The sequence below is a fragment of the Heterodontus francisci genome, chromosome 13 (genome assembly GCF_036365525.1).
Source record: "Heterodontus francisci isolate sHetFra1 chromosome 13, sHetFra1.hap1, whole genome shotgun sequence".
NCBI lineage: Eukaryota > Metazoa > Chordata > Chondrichthyes > Heterodontiformes > Heterodontidae > Heterodontus > Heterodontus francisci.
The window spans coordinates 545,480-566,794 of record NC_090383.1 but is presented as its reverse complement, the minus strand read 5'-3'; the positions used below and the strand labels follow the sequence as shown (position 1 = coordinate 566,794).

At 44.2% G+C, this 21,315-nt stretch overlaps 1 protein-coding gene across 7 annotated transcripts in view; it reads left to right on the top strand.

Annotated features, from left to right (window-relative positions):
- The window catches only part of LOC137376165 (utrophin-like), a 904,611-nt gene that overhangs the window by 406,006 nt on the left and 477,290 nt on the right, over positions 1–21,315 (top strand). For all 7 annotated transcript variants that reach the window (XM_068044198.1, XM_068044197.1, XM_068044199.1 and 4 more), the window contains one exon: positions 1,692–1,881. In XM_068044198.1, the coding sequence (XP_067900299.1) occupies positions 1,692–1,881 (190 nt within the window). The remainder of the gene's footprint in view (positions 1–1,691; positions 1,882–21,315) is intronic.

Genomic DNA, 21,315 nt, shown 5'->3' with positions numbered 1-21,315 from the left:
CTGAGAGAAAAGAATATCTAACACATTTCTATAGAGAGATTTCTGTAATTGAAAGCTGAATGTTAAACAGATCTGATGCAGGGTGCTGGAGGGCAGTAACGGTGGTTGATGTAAGGAGTGGTAGACAGCAGACTGTTTCTCTCCAGGATAAATGAAACCAATCCACTCCGAGTGAAGAACTGAGTTCAAAGGCAGGGTGGAACAGAGATGAGATGATAATGCTATTGCCTCAGTTCTCTAGTCTGTGATCTTTTTGAGAACATGGTCAGTATATTTAATCTCCTGTACATAAACCTGCATTAGATCCCTCTGATTTACTCAAACCTTTGTTTTAATAAAGAGGTTACCTGAGGTAGGGAGGTTGGGTAAAAATCAGTCAGAGTTCCCATGTCTCATTGTAGTGCTTGCTGCTGGAAACAGTGCATGTGGTGCCAGGCAAGGTCAGAATTGGACTTGGCTCGGATGTGCCTCAGAATTGAAAGTCCTGTCAACTTTCAGATGTGAGGAAGTACTGGAGAGAGATGGGACTGTGTCTCAGTAAGTACTCACTGCTGTTATTGGAGAAAGGGAAAATTTTGCACTAGGTAAGGGGGTTGTTTACTCATCAGATGCTTTACTGAGCATTTCCGGTCTATAAAATAGCAGCAGTAATACTCTAGATAAACAGATCGAAGGCTTGGGCACTTTGTCCATCTTTCAGTTTTTAGCTCTGTGTTTTTCCCTGAAATTACAGTCAGCTTGAATCAAATTGGCAATATGTTTGACCAGTAATTATGTTTTTGTGAAGAAATGAAAGAATAAGAAAATGACGTAGCCCGTTGAATGAACAGACCAGTTGCTCCATGTTTGCTCTACCTGTTGCATCCTCTGTCTCTATCACCATTCATTTTATGCACAGTCTGCTTGCATTCATCGTAGCCTGAGTAACCCACTAATCTCTAGTGTAACAATTACTTATCCAGCTTTGTGTAAATAAGCTAGCAGTTACTTTATTGACTGTTCTGAGGGCAGCTAATTCTAATCTTTTCAAACCTCAATGCAGCAAATTCTTTCAAATCATCAGGCTCTAATTCCCCACATTTAAGTAGTTCTTTAAGCTTTGTGAAAGTGCTCAAAAAGGGATGAAAAATTCCTATGGTAATGGGAAAGTACGATATGTAAGGATGATCTTGTGCTTTGTCTAGCAGAACCAGAACTGAAGTAATGAAAAAATGTGACCTGCTTTTGTAGTACTGTGTTAGGAGAAAATTGTGCTGGCTAGAGTAAGTTTGCTGTCCTGAATGCCCTGGGGGAGTGATGGGATAGGTTCCAGTTGACAAAGACTTCGTGGAACACTGAAGTGGAGATGGTGAAAGTGTATATGGTAAGAGCGGTAGAGTAGCAATGGACAGGCTTGCGTAGGAGCTGACAGAGAAGAGAACATGGTGGCAAGTTCAAGTGACATGATTTAACGTGACAGGCTAATCCTATGTCAAAACTAGTATTTAATTCTGATTATTTATGGAGAAATTGGGGTTCAATGTGATATTTTCTGTCATAAATGAAAGATACTGCTTGAATATGAATAATTAATTAAACTTGCTTCCCACCTTTTATAACCCATGTTTTTTGGTTTATGTCGTGCCCATTTGTTTTGATTTTCTACGTTGTGGTCTCTTGACCTCAAACTCTATCTTTACTGCTTCCCTCAGAGCCAGTGAGAGAGTTGGATATCTGGAGAGTGAACTAAAGCAGCTGCAAAACTTGCTTCAGGAATTGGAAGGGTGTCTCAGGTGGTTGCAGGAAACTGAAAGCGCAGTTGATATCCTGGCCAACACAGCTGAGAAAGAAGACACTTCGCAAGATAGTGCTGAGGTCAAGGAACTCCAGTACCGATTGCATGTAAGTACAGTGGATTGTTTGATTTTCTGTGGAGTGGCAGCCTTGCCAGTGAAGTCAAAGTGAACACATTTTTGATTCTGACTTTGATCACCTGCTGGCTGGTTTTGTAGATATTAACCTGAGCCAGATTGGTTAAATCCTGTGAACTCTTTTGAAAAGGGCATCAGGTGTCCACTCTAAATGTTAATAAAAGTACATCTGATGGATGTGTGTTCTTCACACCAACACTGTATATTCAGCTTCTATTCTGAGATTTTATAGCGCAGTCTCTGAGAGATATGATTCCTGCAAGTCAGATAAATGATCAGTCTGCTGCTTTGATTCAAATGCCACTTAAATAGTTGGGACCTTAACCCGGGGAAGGTGTACATACTGGAAGGAGATTAAACCTTTGGCAGTTAAGAATGGTGTTACATCCATGTGGTGAGGGATGTGGGTGGTCTCCACTGTTCAACTCCCAACTGATCACAGCAAGTGTTTCTGTTACTAGGGTTTTAACCCCTTTGTTCAAATAAACAGACAGTGACAGCTTTTCTTGTAGGTTTAAAACAGAAGATTAACTATTTGTTGAGCAAATATTCAGTCCCAAAATGGTCGCAACCGCACCCCCACACATTCACTTTTGTGTACACAAACGCGCACACACGAGAAGAGAGGAAAAGGGGTAAGTGGTTGAAGTGTGGTAGATTTTCAGGGTTCATGGTAAACCTGTTGAATCTTCTCAAAGATCGATTTATCTTTAAAGTTGCAGGCCTGGGTTGTTTGTAGATTTCTCTGTTGGTTGAAATTTCTGTCCAGAGACACAGAATCATTTCCAGTTCTCTGCTGCAGAAGTTGAAGTGTAGAACTCACAGCAGGGCACCTTTTTGGTTTGCTGGATTTTCTCCCAGCACTCAGTTGGACAGGCTTTGGTGATGTGTGTCCTGATTCTCTCCCTCTCTCTCTCTCTCTCCCCCTTGATGGGTTCAGGATGGGTATAATTGACACCTCTTAGCTTTGAATCTGTCCTTTTGTTCTTGCCAGACAGTATGACCGTTTGAATATATAGGTTTGACCTCCGAAGACTCTTTTTTTACAGCACATTGTCCACTTTTTAAAAGAAAAGTCCATTTTTATAACTCTTCAGTTTGAGTTCTTGTATTTTCAATCGCTGCACTTCACGTGAGCGTAACAATGGCGACTGGGTTATTACTCAATGCAGGCATGTGCTGTATTATAAAAGGAGACCTGCATACGATCGTTCTATCAGTGATTGTAACATATCACAAATATGGGGCTATATGGGCTAGAAGGAAATTTGCAAAAATTGAACTGGCAGAGTGCAAATTATGTAAATACAGTAACTTGTGATTGTGCTATGCCTCAGGCCATATTAAAGCCTTATGCAGTGAGTGATGCATTAAGGAATCAATGTATCGTGTATTTGTAAATGTTTTAATTCTCAGAGGTCTGGGTACATCTTGCTATAGTGAGAGGCTGCTCTGTACAGACAAGCATGGCAGTTTTCAACAGATGGAATATCTGTAGTCTACAAATACCCACAGAATACACATGCCCAATAGTCCATTTCAGTGTAGTACCATTGCTTGGCCAGCAGGTAGAGCCAGATGGTTTATTGTTTATCTGAATGAGTGAACCTGTCTTGCACATGCCAGTGTTTCATCTATAAAACGACCTAAACTCATTCCAGTTTTTCTTTTAAAGACTGTAACCTTTCAACTGTGAAATTGCCTGATATGCACTTTGCAAAGCTTTTACATATTTTTGCAAAGTTAATATATCCCTGAGAAAAAATATAAATAGACAGGTTTTAATGGTGTCTTTTATAGATACTGTTCAAGTGGGTAGATTAGGCATTTGTAAAACCAAAATTATTTCTTCCTTGTGATAAGGTTTTTGTACAGTGGTAGTAAAATAGCACAGCAGCTGGAATACTCATTGGTCAATCACTGAAAAATATATCTGCAATATGTGCAGACTGCACCAAAATCCTTCCAGTGTTTGTGTGATAGTGATGAGAGCACAGTATCTAAGTATTTTCATGTGTAAAAGAGGTGGGCTTTCTGAAAAGGGAATTAGATGATTGATAAAAGATGCTAAGAAACTCTGATAAATTGTTGGAAGAGATAGAAAGAATTACTGCAAACACTGAAAATCAGAAAGAAAACAGAAGATTCCCAGCATGTCAGCCAGCCTCTGAAAGGTGCAGACAAGGTCTAGCTGAAACATTATAATAAAAGCAAAATACTGCAGATGCTGGAAATCTGAAATAAAAACAAGAAATGCTGGAACCACTCAACAGGTCTTCTTCGGAAGAAGGTTCACTGACCCGAAACGTTAACTCTGCTTCTCTATCCACAGATGCTGCCAGACCTGCTGAGTGGTTCCAGCATTTCTTGTTATTATTATACTAGCTGAAACATTAACCTGTCTTCCTAATGCTGATCCAGCTCTCTGCTTTTCCAGCAATTTGAAGTATTAAAATGTAAATAGGCGACTGTGGATTGTGACCTCCTTGGTTCTGTTTTCTAGAGAAGCTGAGGCTTTTTCATTAAAATAGAAGTGTCTAAAAGGACATCTAAGCTACCAGTAAATTGGGAAAAACTTTCCACTGGCAGGTAAGTCAGGTAAGTCAGGAACTAAACACCATGAATTTAAAGATCATCAAAAGAATGAAGGGAGAGTCTAAAAATTTTGCACAGAAGGTTGGAAAGAAATAAAATGCCCTGCCAGAAACAGTGGTGGAAGCACAATTCAGAATATCTTTTAAAAGGGAAGTGGGTAAATATTTGACAAGAAAATGTTAAAGGGAATGGGACTAAGGGGACATTTTTTTTGTTAGTTGGCATGTGTGAATTGGACTGTGTTGTAAAACTCTATATTTTATGTACCCATTTTACCATATTCACCGTTTGGTCAAGATCCGAGTTCTGATGTGTCGTCGTCCTGAAACGCTAACTTTGTTTCTTTCTTTGTTTCACAGATACTGCCTGACCAGCTGAGTATTTCCAGCATTTTCTGTATTTATTTCAGATATCCATCTGCAGTATTTTACTTTTGTACTCGTGTGTCCTAGGCCAAACCATCTTCAGCTGCTTCATCAATGATCTTCCTTCAATCATAAGGTCAGAAGTGGGGATGTTCACTGATGATTGCACAGTGTTTCATACCATTCGCAACTCCTCAGATACTGAAGCAGTCTGTGTAGAAATGCTGCAAGACCTGGACAATATCCAGCCTTGGGCTGATAAGTGGCAAGTAACATTCGCGCCAGGCAATGACCATCACCAACAAGAGAGAATCTAACCATCTCCCCATGACATTCAGTGGCATTACGATCGCTGAATCCCCCACTATCAACATCCTGGGGGTTACCATTGACTAGAAACTGAACTGGAGTAGCCATATAAATACCGTGGCTACAAGAGCAGGTCAGAGGCTGGGAATCCTGCAAGTCAGGAGTGTGATGGAATACTCTCCACTTGCCTGGATGTGTACAGCTCCAACAACACTCAAGAAGCTTGACACCATCCAGGACAAAGTAGCCCCCTTGATTGGCACCCCATCCACCATCTTCAACATTCACTCCCTCCACCACCGACGCACAGTGACAGCAGTGTGTACCATCTACAAGATGCACTGTAGCAACGCACCAAGGGTCTTTTGACAGCACCTTCCAAACCCGCGACCTCTACCACCAAGAAGGACAAGTGCAGCAGATGCATGGGAACACCACCATCTGCAAGTTCCTCTCCAAGCAATACACTATCCTGACTTGGAACTATATTGCCGTTTCTTCACTGTCGCTGGGTCAAAATCCTGGAACTCCCTTCCTAACAGCACTGTGGGTGTATCTACCCCACATGGACTTCAGCGGTTCAAGAAGGCAGCTCACCACCACCTTTTCAAGGGCAATTAGGGATGGGCAATAAATGCTGTCCTAGCCAGTGATGCCCACATCCCATGAACAAATTAAAAAAAAAATTGTGCCTTCTTTTCTGGAACAGGTCAGCTTTTTAACTGCAGGCATTAATGTAATGGAAGGTACTACCTCAATTTTTGAATATCTCAGTCGGTCACCTTCCTCCACCCCAAACCTGATCCCCCAATCATAATCTTCATTTGCTGATTGCTTGTAGTCAGGGTCTGTAGATGTTCATATGTTTCAGTTGAAACTTTATTAGGAAATGGAGGAATAAAAGCAGAAAATGCTGGAAATACTCAGCAGGTCCGGCAGCATCTGTGGAGAAAGAAACCTTTCAGGTCGATGACCTTTGATTAGAATGGGAAAAATTTAGAAATGTAACAGGTTTTAAGCAAGGACAGAGGCTGGGAAAGGGGGGAGAAAAGAACAAAAAGCAAGGTCTATGACCAGGTGGAAGGCAGGAGTGATTAAATGATAAAATTGATGATGGTGAGACAAAAAGGGGTGATAATGGGACAAGTGAAGAAACAAAAGATGGGTCTAGAGGAAGGTTAAATGACAACAGCAGAATCATTACCAACACCTGCTGTCTGAAAACTGTGATTATTGACAACGCAGCTGACGTCATCAGACTGCGCCAATCTACGCGCATGCGAGGACTGGTTGCTATATGTGCAGATGACATCGCGTAACATGGGCAGAGAGCGGGGAGAGAGTGGGGGTGGGGGAAGCGTGGAGAGCGTGGCCGAAGAGCTTGGTGGCGGGTGTGCTCTCCTCCCCGCCCACTCGCTCCCCCCCACCCCCCGCTCACACTCTCCCTCCGGCCATTGTGTGCTGCATTTGTGCATGTGCCACTGCAGCGCCACCTAGTGGTTGAGTTGTCAGCAAACTCAGCTGTCTGAAAAAATGAGAGCAGTAGTTACGATTTGAAATTGTTGAACTCAATCTTGAGTCCAGAAGACTGTAAAGTGCCTAATTGAAAGTTGTGATGTTGTTCCTCAAGCTTAAGCTGAGCTTCATTGACCAGTGTAAGAGGTCGAGGACAGAGGTCAGAGTGGGAGTGGGGCAGAGAATTGAAATGACAAGCAACAGAAGCTCAGGAACATGCTTGCAGACTAAACGGACATGTTCTGCAAAGTGTTTACCCAATCTACGTATGTCTCCTCAGTGTAGAGGAGACTGCATCGTGAGCAGCAAATACAGTATACTAAATTGAAAGAAGTACAAGTAAATTGCTGTTTCACTTGGAAGGAGTGTTTGGGGCCCTGAATGGTGGGAAGGGAGGAGGTGAAAGGGGAGGGGAGTGAGTGTTGGGGTTGATTGAGTGGACCAGGGTATCACAGAGGCAACAGCCCCTTCGAAATGTTGAAAGAGGAAGGGAGGGCTAGATGTGTTGGTGGCATTGCACTGGAGGTGGCAGAAATGGCAGAGGATGAGCCATTGAACATGGAGCCAGCTGGGGTGGAATATGAGGACAAGGGGAACCCTGTCTTTGTTTCACATGTTTAGCATCGGCAGTATTCTGCTTTTGTTTCAGTGAAATGGAGGTGTTTTTAATTGCAAAACCAATTAATGAGTGCAAAATCAGATTATGAGCAACCATTTAAAAATGACAATGCTGTCTTTAGTCTGCTGCCTTAGGCTGAAAGTCCTTCCATGTTAAAGATTTACCAGCGTTAAAAGATACTGTTATTCTTGCTCTTCGCAAAATTACTTCCCCCACCCCTAGTCATTTTCACTTTATTAAATTTCAGGCTCTGGCCCTTAGATCCCTCAACATTCACTTCTCTAGAAAGCATTTAATTTTTGTCAAAATGATAACTCTAATGCACTTTACCTACAGTAACCTTGGTGTGAGTTTTAATATATGCAATGCCATAATCCCAAAAGATTGAAGCAGGGAGGAAGTAATATTCAGCAATGAATTGTGTAGGCAACGGCGTATGAGAGATATTAAAAATTCACCTCCGGGTTCTCACTCTCTGCTCCCCTCATTCCGTGCAGGTCTTCTTCTTTTGGGCCTCCTTATCTCGAGAGACAATGGATATGCGCCTGGAGGTGGTCAGTGGTTTGTGAAGCAGCACCTGGAGTGACAGGCTCTTCCACAGGTGCTGCAGAGAAATTTGTTTGTCGGGGCTGTTGCACAGTTGGCTCTCCCCTTGCGCCTCTGTCTTTTTTCCTGCCAACTACTAAGTCTCTTCGACTCGCCACGATTTAGCCCTGTCTTTAACGTGCAGGTCCAACAGGCGGTAAAAAAGGCAAATGGTATGTTGGCCATCATAGCAAAAGGATTCAAGTACAGGAGCAGGGGTGTCTTGCTGCATTTATACAGGTCCTTGGTGAGGTCACACCTGGAATATTGTGTGCATTTTTGCTTTCCTTATCTGAGGAAGGATGGTCTTGCTATAGACGGAGTGCAGTGAAGGTTTACCAGACTGATTCCTGGGATGGCGGGACTGACGTATGAGGAGAGATTGAGCCTGTTAGGATTATATTTGCTGGAGTTCAGAAGAGTGAGGGGGGATCTCATCTCCATAAAATTCTAACAGGACTTTGACAGGGTAGATGCAGGAAGGATGTTCCCGATGGTGGGGGAGTCCAGAACCAGGGGTCATAGTCTAAGGATACTGGGTAAACCTTTCAGGACTGAGATGAGGAGACATTTCTTCACCCAGAGAGTGGTGAGCCTGTGGAATTTGCTACCACAGAAAGCGGTTGAGGCCAAAACATTGTATGTTTTCAAAACATTGTATGTTTTCAAAACGGAGTTAGATATAGCTCTTGGGTCTAAAGGGATCAAGGGGTACGGGGCGGGAACGGGTTACTGAGTTGGATGATCAGCCATGATCATAAAGAATGGCGGCGCAGGCTCGAATGGCCTATTCCCACTCCTATTTTCTGTTTCTAAGGCTACTGACAAGAAATCTACACAGAAATATTTAAACAGCCTCCAAAAAGTTTCACTCTCCTCAATACCTCATATCTTTAGAGTCATTAAGGCACAGAAGGAGGCTATTTCGTCCTCCGAGTCTATGGTGGCCCTCCGGAGAGCACCCATTCCCCCACTCTGTCTCCTTAGCCCATCTAATTTCCTTCGAGTACCCATCCAATTTCCTTTTGAAATTATTGATTGTCTCCACTTTAACCACCCTAGTAGGGAGTGAGTTCCAGGTCATTACCACTCACTGTAAAAAAAAAAGTTGTTCCTCTCATCCCCCCTGCATCTCTAGCTCAGAACCTTAAATCTGTGTCCCCTAGTCCTTTTGCCATCAGCTAATCGGAACAGCATTTGTCGACTTTATCTAAACCTGTCATAATCTTGTACACCTCTATCATATCTTCCCTCAATCTCCTTTGCTTCCAGGGGAACAACCCCAGCTTCTGCAACCTAACATTGTAGCTAAAATCCCTCATCTCTGGAACCATTCTGGTAAATCATCTCTGCACCCTCTCAAGGATCCTTACATCCTTCCTGAAGTGTGGTGACCAGAACTGGATGCGGTACTCTCGTTGTGGCCTAACCAGAGCTTTATAAACGTTCAGCATAACTTTCCTTGTTTTGTACACAATCCCTCTATATACCAACACCAAGATCCATTAGGTTGCATTAGAGTGCTAAAGTGGAAGTTTTATGACTGGGGAAGTTCGGTGAGGATGGAGCGAGGAGCTCCTTTCATTTCCTACCTGTCCTCAGAGTGAGGGGAGCTGAGAGTTTCCACAGAGCACAGCTGACTGGGAGTAAGTCCTGGTGGGTATTTTTCAAACTGGATTGAATTGTAAGTCATTGTTTTAGCAAGACTTAATTTAAAAAAAAAAATTATAATAGTCTTCTAAAGTTTTAAATTTAAAGGGTTTAGTCATGGCAGGAGAGCTTAAAGCCATGGTTTGCTCCTGTTGCTGCGTGTGGGAATCCGGGAATATTTCCAGTCCCCGGGACCAGCATGTGTGCAGGAAGTGTGTCGAGCTGCAGATCCTGGAAGCTCGGGTTTCAGAGCTGGAACGGCGGCTGGAAACACTGTGGAGCATCCGCGAGTCTGAGAGCATTGTGGATAGCACGTACAGAGAGGTGGTCACACCGCAGCTGAAGGGACTTGAGGAAGGAAGGGAATGGGTGACCACCAGGCAGTCCAAGAGAAACAGGCAGGTAGTTCAGGAGTCCCCTAGGTTCCCACTTGCAAATCGGTATTCCATTTTGGAGGCTGATGAGGCTGGTTCCTCCAGGGAGTGCGGACAGAGCCAAGCTTCTGGCACCGCAAGTAGCCTGTCTATACAGGAAGGGGGAAAGAGAGGAAGAGCAATAGTAATAGGGGATTCTATAGTCGGGAACAGATAGGCGCTACTGTGGCCGTCAATGTGACTCCAGAATGGTGTGTTGCCTCCCTGGTGCCAGGGTCCGGGATGTCACTGAAAGGCTGCAGGGCATCCTGAATGGGGAGGGTGATGAGGCAGCGGTCATGGTACATGTTGGTACTAATGACATAGGTAGAAAGAGGAATGAGGTCTTGCATCAAGAATTCAGGCAGTTAGGCAGTAGACTAAAAAGCAGGACCTCTCGGGTTGTAATCTCTGGATTACTCCCAGTGCCACATGCTAGCGAATATAGAAATAGGAGAATAGCACAGATGAACGCGTGGCTTAAGAGTTGGTGCAGGATGGAGGGTTTTAGTTTCCCGGACCACTGGTAACGTTTCTGGGGAAGGTGGGACCTGTACAAGCGGGACGGTCTACATCTGAACCAGAGGGGGACTAACATCCTTGCTGGCGGGTTTGCTAGTGCTGATGGGAAGAGTTTAAACTAATTTGGCAGGGGGAGGGGATGCAGACTCCTAGCAGAATAGGGACACAGCTAAACACAGGAAAGCAAACAAGTCAGAGGGAATACAGCGGAAGTAAGTTTCAAGGGAGTAAGACCAGGATGGAAGGCCTCTACTTCAATGCCAGGAGTATTGCAGGTAAAACGGATGAGTTAAGGGCAAGGATTGACACGTGGAATTGTGATATAGTAGCCATCACGGAGACATGGTTGAGGGAGGGGCAGGATTGCCAGCTCAATATCCCAGGATATAGAATCTTCAGGCGAGACAGAGGAGGGGGGTAAAAGAGGAGGGGGCATTGCAATATTAGGTAAGGAGTCAGTTATTGCAGTAAGGAGAGATGATATCTTGGAGGGGGCATCAAATGAAGCTTTATGTGTAGAGTTTAGGAATAAAAAAGGGACAGCCCCATTGCTAGGTGTTTATTATCGACCCCCAGATAGCGGGAAATTGAGGAGCAAATATGTGCCCAATTTGCAGAGGTGTGTAAAAATAATAGGGTAATTATATGAGGTGATATCAGCTTTCCCAACATTAATTGGGACAGTCATCGTGTTAAGGGCTTAGATGGAGTGGAGTTCTTAAAATGTATACAGGAGAACTTTTTAGCTCAATAGGTAGAGGATCCAACAAGGGAGGGTGCAGTGCTGGACCTAATTCTGGGGAATGAAGCCGGACAGGTGGTTGATGTGTTGGTGGGGGCGCATTTTGGTGATAGCGACCACAACATGGTCCAATTTAAGCTTGTAATGGAGAAAGAAATAGACAAGTTGCAAAAAAATGTTTTGGATTGGGGGAGAGCGAATTTTAGTAAAATAAGGCAGGATCTGGCCAAGGTAGACTGGAAAGAGTTACTTGTCGGGAAATCTACAGAAGAGTAGTGGGGGGGCAATAGGTAGGAGCAACAAGCCCAGAGAACCATGGATGACCAGAAACATTCAGGGTACGATGAGAAGGAAAAGAGAGGCTTTTAGCAAATACAAGTAGAGCAAATCAATGGAAGCATTAGTGGAGTACAGGAAGTGTAGGATGGAGCTTAAGAAAGCAATTAGGAGAGCAAAGAGCGGATATGAGAAAGCTCTGGCTGGTAAAAGTAGGGAAAATCCCAAGATATTCTATAAGTATATCAATGGGAAGAGGATAACCAGGGAAAGAGTAGGACCCATTAGGGACCAAGGGGGAAATTTGTGGGTGGAGCCAGAGATATTGGTAGGGTGTTGAACGAATACTTCACATCTGTCTTCACCCAAGAGAATGATGTAGATATGGAACTTAGAGAGACTGAGGTTCTTGAGCAAATTGTCATCGGGAGTGACAAGGTATTGGAGGTTTTGGAAGGTTTAAAAGTGGACAAATCTCCAGGTCTGGACGATTTGTGTCCCAGGATGCTGTGGGAGGCGAGGGTGGAGATTGCAGGGGCTCTGACCCTAATTTTTAATTCCTCTCTGGCCACGGGGAGGTGCCAGAGGACTGGAGAACAGCTAATGTGGTCCCACTATTTAAGAAAGGTTGTAGAGATAAGCCAGGGAACTGCAGACCAGTGAGTCTCACGTCAGTGGTAGGGAAACTATTGTAGAAAATTCTGAGGGAGAGAATCTATCACCACTTGGAGAGGCAAAATTTAATTGGGAATAGTCAGCATGGCTTTGTCAGAGGGCTGTCATGCCTAACAAATTTGATTGAATTTTTTGAGCATGTGACCAGGTGTGTAGATGAGGGTAGTGCAGTTGATGTAGTTTACATGGATTTCAGCAAAGCCTTTGACAAGGTCCCACATGGGAGACTTATCAAGAAAGCAAATGCACGTGGGATACAAGGTAACTTGATAAGGTGGATTCAAAATTGGCTTAGCTGTAGGAGACAGAGAGCGATGACAGACGGCTGTTTTAGTGACTGGAAGCCAGTGTCCAGTGGCGTACCACAGGGATCTGTGCTGGGTCCCCTATTGTTTGTCATTTATATAAACGACATAGATGACTATGTGGGGGGTAGGATCAGTAAGTTCGCGGATGACCCAAAGTTTAGCCGAGTGGTTAACAGTGAGGTGGAGTGTCTTAGGTTACAGGAAGATATTGACGGGATGGTCAAATGGGCAGAAAAATGGCAGATGGAATTTAACGCTGAAAAGTGTGAAGTGATGCACTTTGGAAGGAGTAATGTGACATGGAAGTATTCAATGAATGGCCTGACACTGGGAAGTTCAGAGGAACAAAGGAACCTTGGCGTGTTTGTCCATCGATCTGTGAAGGCAGAAGGGCAGGTTAATAGGGATGTGGAAAAGGCATATGGGACATTTGCCTTTATCAATCGAGGCATAGATTACAAAAGCAGGGAGGTCATGTTGGAGTTGTACAGAACTTTGGTAAGGCCACAGCTGGAGTACTGTGTGCAATTCTGGTCGCCACATTATAGGAAGGATGTGATTGCATTGGAGGGGGTGCAGAGGCGCGATTCACCAGGATGTTGCCTGGGATGGAACATTTAAACTATCAGGGAGAGGTTGGATAGGCTTGGGTTGTTTTTGCTGGAACAGAGAAGACTGAGGGGTGACCTGATCGAGGTGTACAAGATTATGAGGGGCATGGACAGGGTGGATAGGGAGCAGCTGTTCCCCTTAGTTGAAGGGTCAGTTACGAGGGGTCACAAGTTTAAGGTGAGGGGCAGGAGGTTTAAGGGGGATTTGAGGAAGAATTTTTTTACCCAGAGGGTGGTGACGGTCTGGAATGCCCTGCCTCGGAGGGTGGTAGAGGCGGGTTGCCTCACATCCTTTAAAAAGCACCTGGATGAGCACTCGGCACGTCATAACATTCAAGGCGATGGGCCAAGTGCTGGCAAATGGGATTAGGTAGACAGGTCAGGTGTTTTAATGCACCGGTGCTGACTCGATGGGCCTAAGGGCCTCTTCTGCACTGTATTATTCTGTGATTCTGTGAAGATCCCATATGCTTTACTAATAGCACACTCAATATGTCCTGCCACCTTCAAAGATCTATGCACACGCACCCCCTGGTCTCTCAGTCCCTGTACACTCTTTGGAACTGTACCATTAATTCTATACTGCCTCTCCCTATCCCTTCTGCCAAAATGCATCACCTGATAGTTCTTTGTATTAAATTCCATCTGCCATTTGTCTCAAATTCCCAAAACACAAACAATTCACAGCTTTTGGAGATATGAAATGCACTACATGAAAACTGAAGTGAAGCCAGTAAGCATCCCAGCCATTAAGGGTGCATCTCTCTTTCAAATGGTACCAGTACAGCATCATGCACCTGGGGGTTAATATTTGACCATGAGCAACAAATGCTCCACCAGAGCAACTTCCCAGGAATACTCAAGGCTGTTGGCAACCCTGTCCCAATCTTCTCACTGGGGATAATGTTTTCAAAACTAACATTTCCTCCTGGTGCCTATACCTGTTCCAAATGTTCCTCATTAAGTTCCCGAGTTGGCTTTAATCAATTAGATAAATGGAGCATCCGTATTTATCTGGAAAAGCAAAAAAGGCAGAGTTGGCATAAAAGAAACTCAATTAACCAAACTGCCACTCGTTTTAATGAGCAGCACAAGCTCAGGCATCTGCCAGCCATGCCCTGGGTAGCAGTGGAACAAGTACTTCACTGTACACCGTCTTTAGGCTCAGTGTACCCTCTGTCCAGTCCATTCTGGGCCATCTTTTGCGTATGCAGTGATGTCAGCTGCATCTTCCATACCCCTAAACATTACTTACGAAGTCAGCCAGATGGTGTGACTCTAACATCCCAGCCTGCACCTCCAGGAGGGAGTTTCACGTCCTGGAATACATAGGTATTGAAGGCTCTTCCAGCTCATTGGCGACGGAGACACAAATCATTCTGTGCTACTCAAACTCCAGCTTTACCAGAATGACATCTACTTTTTGATTTAAGTGACAAGTAACATTTGCGCCACACAAGTGCCAGGCAATGACCATCTCTAACAAGAGAGAATCTAACCATCTCCCCTTGACATTCAATGGCATTACCATCACTGAATCCCCCACTATCAACATCCTAGGGGCTACCATTGACCAGAAACTGAACTGGAGTAGCCATATAAATACCGTGGCTACAAGAGCAGGTTAGAGGCTAGGAATCCTGTGGTGAGTAACTCACCTGCTGACTCCCAAAAGCCTGTCCACCATCTACAAGGCACAAGTCAGGAGTGTGATGGAATACTCTCCACTTGCCTGGATGGGTGCAGCTCCAACAACACTCAAGAAGCTCGACATCATCCAGGACAAAGCAGCCCATCTACAAACATTCACTCCCTCCACCATCGACGCACAGCGGCAGCAGTGTGTACCATCTACCAGATGCACTGCAGCGATGCACCAAGGCTCCTTAAACAGCACCTTCCAAACCCACGACCTCTACCAACTAGAAGGACAAGGGCAGCAAATGCATGGGAGCACCACCACCTGCAAGTTCCCATCCAAGTGACACACCATCCTGACATGGAACTATGTCGCTGGGTCAAAATCCTGGAACTCCCTTCCTAACAACACTGTGGGTGTACCTACCCCACATGGACTACAGCAGTTCAAGAAGGCAGCTCATCACCACCTTTTCAAGGACAATTAGGGATCGGCAATAAATGCTGACCTGGCCAGCGACGCCCACATCCCATGAATGAATAAAAAAAAATTAATAAAAAATCTTAAATTGAAAGCTAGTCTCAGTAGTGGTGCCATGAAATCATCATCGATTGTCTTAAAAACCTATCTGGTTCACTAATGTCCTTTAGGGAGGGAAATCTGCCATTCTTACCTGGTCTGGCCTATATGTGAGACCCACAGCAATGTGGTTGACTCTTAACTGATTTCTGAAATGGCCTAACAAGCTGCTCAGTTGTCAAGGGATGGGCAACAAATGCTGGCCTTGCCAGTGATGCCCATATCCCATGAAGGAATAAAAAAAAAAAATCCACACAGTGTGGAGAGGCTGTGGTGGAAGGGAACTGTTCTTAGTTTCTGATCATGTTCAAAGATCCAACCCTGCTGATAAAAGGTGCCTCATAACATTCAGAAAAGCACCAAGTACCCAGCTGAATCAGATCTGGCTCACAGCCCCCTGGATGCTGCTGTAATGTGTCTCGCATACACAACTGACAGAGCTTTAGGGTTTCCTCCTGATCGCAGCCCTTTAGTGCATCCCATTTGAGCAGATGTGGATTGTAACACGGTGGAAGTTAGCCCCTTTCAGCTGCAGGCTCCATCAGGGTGAAATATTTAACTTTGTAGCCTGTATTCGAAGTTCACTGCCTGCAGTTGGTTGCCATGCCTGCATCCAATCTCAACTCAACAAGGGCATCCTCCCCATCCTGCCTGAGTGGGATAACATTGAAAGCTCAAGAGGTTTACTCAAAGCCCACCAGAATCTGAGACAGCTGGCCAGCATGGTAGTGCACCCGGCATAACTGGCACTCCTGATGATGTCTAGTGTTGCTTTTGTAGAAGAACAGATTGTATATCAGCAATGTATAAGTGGGGAGGATTCAAAATAACTCTGGGCACTGTTTGACACATGATTATATTTCATGCCAAAGCTAATTGTGTTGTGCAAGTACTATAACCAGATAATGGGAAACACTTGGCTGGCTGAACAGATGCTCAGAAATGCAGCATTTACAGCAGGAGTAATAAACTCACTAGATGTAGTGTTTTTTTTGCATTTATCTATTTGCCCTGAATGTGAATTTGCTAATGCATCTGGTCTAAATACCTATAATGCATAATTAATTGTTTTCGCTTTCAATGGAAGACAGGAGGATGCCCTTCCATGACATGCTGTGTGATTCATATCAAGATAAGTGCGCCGTTGACCTTTTCAATGATGAGGCAGTACTACACAAGCATACAAATCTAGGAAGTAATTAATGCACCGTGAATGATGCATGGTAGAACTGACCTTTCATTTTACATGACTTACCAGGAGTAATGGTTATCTACAGTGAAATCTGTTGGCAGTTGCCAGCTTTGGGATTGATATCAGGTGATCTTTATAGAAAGGTGGTCTTCTACCGCATTTTAAAGCCTGGGTCATTTTTTTTGCACAAATGGGATTGATTACTGCACGCTGGGCATCTAGACAGCTTTCAGCATTCCAAAAATGTTATTGATTGTTTCACTGATGAAGGCTTCTGATACTTACAGTATCGTCGACATGATTGAAGCAGTTAATGCTTATTTTTATTGTTTGACCTTTATCTGTTTTGACCATTAATCTGCAATGCTATCATCCACTTCTCTATATGAATGGCAAGGTACTGATGTAGACAAACCTCCTTTATACATTTGCTGAATGAGAGGGCATTGTATGTGCATGCAGAGTAATCTGATGTCATGTCCTGTCCCATCACCTCATCCCCTGTAGAAGTTTGGAAGTTCTCTCCTATCTGGTTTGAAGAGAGCTTTGGATTGAATTAAATATAACATTTCAGGTCAGATAATCACCAGAGGCATGGTCATCTGATCTCAGGCATAGATCCAATCAGTATTTCAGTTGAATCCACAGAGATCAGCTTCCTTTTCGTTCTTGGATATTCGGCTGATTCAGTCAGTCATTAAATAGTTCCACAGTTTGCTAGGATTGAATTATATAATGATTGGTAGCTTTGGATTGACATCCAGGCCACAAAAGGTGCATATCACTGTTTACTGAATGGAACATTCTGCCACAGAGTCATAGACTGGCAACTTAATAGCTTTCTGACCCAACCTGAAATCTTGGGCTGAATTTTACCAGCCCCTCGACATTGTGGGTCGTGGTGGGGGGGCAGTAAGATTCTGTGGGGAGAGGTCCGCCACAACCTGCAACATCAAGAAGGGCCCGCCAATTATTACTGGCAGTGGGGGGACCTCGGTGCGGTCCCCCCATTGCCTGGCGGCGGGTCCTTCATCTGAATATTCAAATTAATAATAAAGACATGTAAATTAACTTACCTGCAGGTGACGGCTGTCCCGCGCCGATTTTACGGCCACCGTTTGTCCTTCGTGCGCCTTCGGAACTCCGTATGGAGTTTTGAGGCAAGAACCTGGTGGGGAGGGGTGAGGAATAAAATTTTCAGGGCAGGACGGGGTGGGGGAGCGGGGAAATCACTTTTTATTGGATGTGGGAAGGGGTTGAAGGGCAGAAGTTAGAAGGTTGGGGGGATGTTCGGGTAGGGAAAAAGGCATGTGTTGGTCATATCAGGCATTGAAATGACCAAGGGGGGTGGGGGGGGGTGTGGTTGGGAAAGGGCCTCCTTATCTTTATTGTCAATTAAAAATTCCGCATACTTTATCTTTAAAAATTAAAATTTCATCTAAGGGCTTAAAGCCCTTTAAAAATGGTGCCGGTGCCTGCATGGTGACGCCGGATACCGTTGCCAGGAACGCAGTGGCTGCCCCTCTACGTCATCGGGGGGTGACTGCTCCACCCCCTCTATTTAAATCAGCCTCCACGCGTAATATCACGGGGGCTGTGCGGAAGGCCGCCAAGTTCAAAGGTGAAGGGATGAAGTACTGCGTTGTAATTACTGCCCCTTGTGGTGGCATTTTGTTTTGATGCAACTTTAATGGCACAAGTATTGTTAAAACCTAAAACCTGAATGAATAAAGCTATGTTTTATTTATATTAGTAAAATCAATTTAGAGAGATACTCCAAGAATACTGCTCAAAAATGCTGTTTGTGTGCATGTGAAATGGATCCATTTGGTTGTCAATGATTCTGGATACCATGATGAGATGCTTTATAAATGCATATTTAGTATCTAACATTTCTGAAGGGGGCAGTCAAGTTTAAACTTACATTTTAAAAAAAACTCCACAGATAGCTGTCCTGCTTGTTGAGGTGATGGTGGCTGCAATATTTCCTGCCTTCATTGTTATTCTCTTGTGGCACTTAAATCCAGGTTTCCCTACAAATAAATTTTATTAAATCCCTTCACAACAAATATTCATTCTCATGAAATGGAATGTTTCCTGCAAAGTCAATGTGTTGTACTTTGCATTGGGAATGTTTTATTACATTCTTTCTTTCTTTTGGGCCTCCTTATCTCGAGAGACAATGGATACGCGCCTGGAGGTAGTCAGTGGTTTGTGAAGCAGCGCCTGGAGTGGCTATAAAGACCAATTCTAGAGTGACCGGCTCTTCCACAGGTGCTGCAGAGAAATCTGTTTGTTGGGGTTGTTGCACAGTTGGCTCTCCCCTTGCGCCTCTGTCTTTTTTCATGCCAACTACTAAGTCTCTTCGACTCGCCACATTTTAGCCCTGTCTTTATGGCTGCCCGCCAGCTCTGGCGAATGCTGGCAACTGACTCCCACGACTTGTGATCAATGTCACAGGACTTCATGTCGCGTTTGCAGACGTCTTTAAAGCGGAGACGTGGACGGCCGGTGGGTCTGATACCAGTGGCGAGCTCGCTGTACAATGTATCTTTGGGGATCCTGCCATCTTCCATGCGGCTCACATAGCCAAGCCATCTCAAGCGCCGCTGACTCAGTAGTGTGTACAAGCTGGGGATGTTGGCTGCCTCGAGGACTTCTGTGTTGGAGATACGGTCCTGCCACCTGATGCCAAGTATTCTCCGGAGGCAGCGAAGATGGAATGAATTGAGACGTCGCTCTTGGCTGACATACGTTGTCCAGGCCTCGCTGCCATTGAGCAAGGTACTAAGGACACAGGCCTGATACACTCGGACTTTTGTGTTCCGTGTCAGTGCGCCATTTTCCCACACTCTCTTGGCCAGTCTGGACATAGCAGTGGAAGCCTTACCCATGCGCTTGTTGATTTCTGCATCTAGAGACAGGTTACTGGTGATAGTTGAGCCTAGGTAGGTGAACTCTTGAACCACTTCCAGAGCGTGGTCGCCAATATTGATGGATGGAGCATTTCTGACGTCCTTCCCCATGATGTTCGTTTTCTTGAGGCTGATGGTTAGGCCAAATTCATTGCAGGCAGCCGCAAACCTGTCGATGAGACTCTGCAGGCACTCTTCAGTGTGAGATGTTAAAGCAGCATCGTCAGCAAAGAGGAGTTCCCCGATGAGGACTTTCCGTACTTTGGACTTCGCTCTTAGACGGGCAAGGTTGAACAACCTGCCCCCTGATCTTGTGTGGAGGAAAATTCCTTCTTCAGAGGACTTGAACGCATGTGAAAGCAGCAGGGAGAAGAAAATCCCAAAAAGTGTGGGTGCGAGAACACAGCCCTGTTTCACGCCACTCAGGATAGGAAAGGGCTCTGATGAGGAGCCACCATGTTGAATTGTGCCTTTCATATTGTCATGGAATGAGGTGATGATACTTAGTAGCTTTGGTGGGCATCCGATTTTTCTAGTAGTCTGAAGAGACCACGTCTGCTGACACGTCTGCTTACATTAAAGACGCTATATAAACGCAAGTTGTTGTTATACTGATGTAATAATTATTTGTAGCCAATCCTTGATTGGTACTGAGATTCCGAGCTTTCAACTTTGTATCCAGCACATCCATCCCCTGTGATGTTAGTGATGACGCACACCTAATATTTTGGGTACTCGATTGTGAAATGAATTAATTTTTTCTGTTTAAGCAATACTAGCCGCCCAGCTCACCAGCCAAATTCTTGTGAGATTCTCCTACTGTACTTGTTTAATGATGTATTGCTGCCCGGGTAAAGCAAATCTGTGGGCGGCACAGTGGCGCAGTGGTTAGCACTGCAGCCTCACAGCTCCAGCGACCCGGGTTCAATTCTGGGTACTGCCTGTGTGGAGTTTGCAAGTTCTCCCTGTGTCTGCGTGGGTTTTCTCCGGGTGCTCCGGTTTCCTCCCACAAGTCAAAAGACTTGCAGGTTGATAGGTAAATTGGCCATTATAAATTGTCACTAGTATAGGTAGGTGGTAGGGAAATATAGGAACAGGTGGGGATGTTTGGTGGGAATATGGGATTAGTATAAATGGGTGGTTGATGTTCGGCACAGACTCGGTGGGCCGAAGGGCCTGTTTCAGTGCTGTATCTCTAATCTAATCTAATTAGGAATTGGTTTTATTTTTATTCTATGTATTCCCCTCTGACCTAGGTAAATGTGGTGGATTCTCTTAAAATTTGCTGAACATTTTCAAAAAATAAATGCAAGTATTGATGTTGAAACTGCACTTGTAGGAGTACCTTTTAATGCAGTTAAACCTGAGATTTGTGCAGATAATGAATGATGTAGTACTACAGTTGGGAATATTTATCACTTATTGTGGGAACACTGTTGTTTTCTGGTATACATGCAGTACATGGGATTTTTTTTTGCTAAATGATTTATTATTGACTTCAGTGTAGGCTAAATATTCAATGGGGTTAGTCTATTTTGTTGTGCTCTGTATAATCTATTATGTGTTTAAAACATCTTTTTGTGTTGTAGATTTTGGGAGAAGCTATTGAAAACAGCAGTTAAGTAGACACATTTTAAACAATGAAGCAACACCTCAATCCCAAATTCAGATATCCTCATTTTTTCAGTTGAATTTGGTCCAGTCTAGCCTGATTAATAAGGGAATGATTAAATTTGTTGTTTCTTCGAACATATTTCCAAAAGGAATTGAGCCTCATGGTTTTCTGTTCTGACTTTGTGTAACAAGTGTACAGATTTGCTGATTTCCCTTGAATGCAAGCATGTTCATTGTTAATCCTTGGGTCGTGTAACTTTAGACAGGAAGATTCCGAAAAA